The 4,764-nt window shown below is 53.1% G+C and overlaps 1 protein-coding gene across 1 annotated transcript; it reads right to left on the bottom strand.

Annotated features, from left to right (window-relative positions):
- Window positions 1-3,307: 3,307 nt before the first annotated feature.
- LOC110573253 (keratin-associated protein 9-2-like) lies at window positions 3,308-4,270 on the bottom strand. Its single transcript, XM_044912462.1, is given in 2 exon segments — window positions 3,308-3,904; window positions 4,013-4,270. Coding segments are annotated over 2 exon segments (546 nt in total). The 5' UTR covers window positions 4,249-4,270; the 3' UTR covers window positions 3,308-3,594.
- Window positions 4,271-4,764: the final 494 nt, after the last annotated feature.

Consider the following 4,764-nt stretch of genomic DNA (forward strand, 5'->3'; position numbering starts at 1 on the left):
GCAGCTGGACCCGCTGCCGCCTTGTCCACAGCCGCCGCCGCACCCGCAGCAGCTGGGCCGGCAGCAGGTGGTCCTGCAGCAGGTGGTCTGACAGCAAGTTGGGGGGCAGCAGCAAGGCTGGCAGCAGCTGGACCCGTAGCAGCTGGACCCGCTGCCGCCTTGTCCACAGCCGCTGCCGCCGCACCCGCAGCAGCTGGGCTGGCAGCAGGTGGTCCGGCAGCAGGTGGTCCTGCAGCACGTAGGCTGGCAGCAAGGGGAGCAGCAGCACGACTCGGTCATGGTGTCACGGGTGGAGGGGGAGCTTCTGTTCAGAGGTGAGTTTCTCAGATTCTGTTGTGTCCTCTTGTTGTGGGGCTTTTATGCACTGGATCCCCAAATTTGGACCAATGGGCCTGACTGTCTTGTTGTTGTTTACATTGCTTGCCTAATAGTTTGGGAATTGAAGAAGAGGAAGTTTTTTTCCCGAATGTTATGAATCTTCCGAAAATAAGTGCTTAACGTGTTTCTTAATTGAGAATAGCTCATGGAGACATTTCCTGATGACAACAAGGTGGTCCCATCAGAAGCATCATTCTTGTTTCAGTAATTTCATCACGTGACATAACTCCCCCTGGCCTGGGAAGTGGTTGGCGAGTCAGTTTAGTGGCCCTTCCCCAGCGTTGGTCCTTAGGTTGCATGTAGATTAGGACTATCCCTGAGATGAGGGGCATGATTGTTGTTGGTATGTTCATAGAGATGAATTGGGATCATGCCTGAGCCCAAGTCGGTTTCCCCACAAAGCCTGATTCCAGACTCTCACAGTCATCCATCTCTTGTGGCACCCTACCCCACCTCAGTGTCCCAGTTCAATCAAAGACCCTTGGGTGGAAGATATGGGACTTCATCTCTTCCATATGTCAAGGCAGAATCAAGCAGGTGGATAGAAACAGCAGCGGTACACCAAGACCAAGCAAGCATCAGTCACCGAACTTCCTGAGTGACCAGCAGTCCTGATTCACCCAGAAACGAGGGCTTTTAGAGGATGTGGGACGTTCAGTGATATACCTGGGGCAGTTTGGGAAAACCAGGATGAGTTGGTGACTCTAGTCCTCAACAAGCAGAGTGAGCTACTTAATGCACTGACTACACAGTTACTGTTGTCTCTTCCTCCCATCTTCCCTCCCTCCGTCTACCTTCCTCTCTCCCTGCCTCCCGTCTCCTCCTCTCTTCCCTCTTCTTCCTCCTCTGTCTTCCTCTTATACAAACTGTGCCTGTCCACCATCATTAAGAAAATATTGGGTGAGTGAAGAAGACTGTAGACCATAGATGATGCCTTAAATATGCCAGCCATATATCTCAGATATTCCTGTGTTCGGGACAATTTCTACCCACCGCATCGGCATCTCTATGCCTAATGGCTGTTTTCATGCCACAGTGGAATGTCACGCTGCCTGGTGCGTGACACGCTGACAGAAGCGCTCAACCGATGCTTCTGGAGAGTTGGTTTATAAAGACTCCAGATCCCTTGTTGCTGAATTAGGAGAAGCCCAATGAGTGTGTTACATCATTTCTGATATATCTCTCAGGTTTAAGTTTCACTTGCAAGCTGGCACGCTGGACTCGTAGTGCCTCTTCCCTGTGTCACTTTCCCACACTCCAACCAGTGGGATCGGCCCTCGCCAAAGAAACAATATGCCTGGATGCTGTTCTTCAGAGAGGCTTCTGGGAGATACCAAACTCCGGCATGACTTTACCCATCTCAGTCTTGATTTCCTCATCCCTGAAATGGGAACCTTGATACCTATGTTGAAAATTACTTCAAGAATTAAAGAAAATGTACATGAAGCATTTGGCCAATACTTAGCAAGTAGGAAGCAACCCAGGTCGTGTCTGTTCCTCACGTCATCAGGCAAACGCCCAGGTCCTAAGGACCAGCAGGAGGCGTGTTTGGTCTTGGCAGTCTATCCAGAGCCTCCCGCATAGCTGGTCTTCAACTTTGGTGTGTGCACCAGACAGGAGTCTTCCTAGCTCATCAGAGGTCCCTCCACTGCTCCCGGGAGGTGACTCAGGGCCTAAGTCTGCCCTTCCTCTCAGAGCCTGAATCCAGCCTCACATTCCTGAGCGCCGAGGCAGCATCATGCATTAGTTCGGGACCAGAAGTGCCAGCCTTCTGTCTATCGTGAGTCCTGTGAATGCCCATGCTCTTTTCTCTTTCTTCTTCCTCACTTAGTCTGCCCACCACCCGCCTTCCCACCCACCCCCGCCTAAGCTCTGCTCCTGGAGCGTCAGGTTGACTTCCCTGGAACGCTTCACAGTTCCTTCCCGAAACGCTGGAGGCTGTTTGTTCCCTTAGATGGTTCAGAGGTAATGGATTACTCCAAGTCATCCTGCACACCCAGTGCACGGGCTCTTGACCCTGATGTCGCCTTTCCTTACTTTTCTTGGTGATATGTTGATCACAACGCCAAATCGCCTTCCAGGTGGGGAGCATGATGTGTTTGGCAGAAAATTGCCTGATACCTCTGTACTCTGCCAGTGGGTCCTGAGGGCCATGAGGCACAACCAGAAGAGGACTTCCATGACCCAGCAGGACATGCGTGTGCAGCTGCAGCCCTCAGTCATGAGGCCACTGCAGGCTCACCTATCTGATGCAGAGGGGTGCCTGAGGGGCTGGACAGCGCCTGAGGAAACGAAAAGGTCCCTGTGTTCCTGAGAGTTTTAAAGGGCAGGGCCCGCTGCCCTCCCATGTGACTGAGGGTCAATGAGTGGTAGGACATGGATATCTACCACTTGGTCCCAGATATCGCCTGCACCTCCTACAGGAGAACAGGACCAGCGTGGTCCCACAAAGACACTCATACGAACTTCTTGCTGGTGCTCAGGCCCAGGGCAGTGCCTAACTCGCCTGCAGATGGGAATGGGTGTGCCCTTCAGCAAGGGCAGGAGTCGCAGCCTGGTGTCCAAGTGTGTCTCTGTCAGCTCTATGACATGACATGCCAAGATTTCGTCATCTGCAAATGGAGATATGAATTTGTGGGGAGTCTATGAGGCCCCAAAAGGATAATGTATGTGGTATGGGACCTGTACATAAATCGTTGCATCGCGAATGCCGTACAAGGACACGAACACCATACGGGATGCAGATCAGTGCGGGGTTTATCAAGAAATTCACGTGAGATTCCCTGTGTCTAGGGAGACATTCAAAAGGATCATGACCGGAAGAAATCAGCATTTCTCTGAGTGCACTGAGAAAGAAAACATAGTTGTGCAGACATTGATAGGTGCCAAAGTATGAATCAAGCAAGAGGATTTATTTCTCAAAGGCAGTTAGACAGGATGAAGACCCTGACTATGGAGTCAAAGCAGAGATCTTGACTCCTCTTGACTCCGTATCTGGAGGCCTGAAGCTGGCAGGGTCTCACAAGACCTGAGGAAGAAGAGAATCAGGAGAAGTGGTCCCCACTTCATCAAGCTGATTCAGAGGCTTTGGAACAGGCAGATGAGTAACAGAAATGTTGGCGATTGCATGCTGGCTTTCAGTAACATTTGGCAGTGTCTTTGTTTCCCAAATGGCAAATCAGTGCTGTGTGCAGATGGTGGTTCTTGGTGAGGAGGTCAGCAGTAGGAAGGCTGGCAGCGTCTGGACATCGAGCAGGGGTGGCAGCAGGTGGTCCTCCGGCAGGTGGTGCGGCAGCAGTTTGGCTGGCAACCAGGCTAGCAGTAGCTGGATCCACAGCCCTGGGCTAGGCATCCAGGCAGGCAGCAGCAGGTGGGGAGGTAGCAGGTTCTCCTGCAGTACACGCGGGTAGAGCAGGCTGGCTGACAGCAGCTGGACCCACAGCAAGGTTGTCCACAGCCACTGGACCCACAGCAGCTGGGTTGACAGCAGCTGGAGACACAGCAGCTGGGCCGGCAGCAGGTGGTCCTGCAGCAGGTGGTCCGACAGCAAGTTGGGCGGCAGCAGCAAGGCTGGCAGCAGCTGGACCCGCGGCAGCTGGACCCGCTGCCGCCTTGTCCACAGCCGCCGCCGCACCCGCAGCAGCTGGGCCGGCAGCAGGTGGTCCTGCAGCAGGTGGTCTGACAGCAAGTTGGGGGGCAGCAGCAAGGCTGGCAGCAGCTGGACCCGTAGCAGCTGGACCCGCTGCCGCCTTGTCCACAGCCGCTGCCGCCGCACCCGCAGCAGCTGGGCTGGCAGCAGGTGGTCCGGCAGCAGGTGGTCCTGCAGCACGTAGGCTGGCAGCAAGGGGAGCAGCAGCACGACTCGGTCATGGTGTCACGGGTGGAGGGGGAGCTTCTGTTCAGAGGTGAGTTTCTCAGATTCTGTTGTGTCCTCTTGTTGTGGGGCTTTTATGCACTGGATCCCCAAATTTGGACCAATGGGCCTGACTGTCTTGTTGTTGTTTACATTGCTTGCCTAATAGTTTGGGAATTGAAGAAGAGGAAGTTTTTTTCCCGAATGTTATGAATCTTCCGAAAATAAGTGCTTAACGTGTTTCTTAATTGAGAATAGCTCATGGAGACATTTCCTGATGACAACAAGGTGGTCCCATCAGAAGCATCATTCTTGTTTCAGTAATTTCATCACGTGACATAACTCCCCCTGGCCTGGGAAGTGGTTGGCGAGTCAGTTTAGTGGCCCTTCCCCAGCGTTGGTCCTTAGGTTGCATGTAGATTAGGACTATCCCTGAGATGAGGGGCATGATTGTTGTTGGTATGTTCATAGAGATGAATTGGGATCATGCCTGAGCCCAAGTCGGTTTCCCCACAAAGCCTGATTCCAGACTC

The sequence above is a fragment of the Neomonachus schauinslandi genome, unplaced genomic scaffold (genome assembly GCF_002201575.2).
Source record: "Neomonachus schauinslandi unplaced genomic scaffold, ASM220157v2 HiC_scaffold_2698, whole genome shotgun sequence".
Taxonomy (NCBI): Eukaryota; Metazoa; Chordata; class Mammalia; order Carnivora; family Phocidae; genus Neomonachus; species Neomonachus schauinslandi.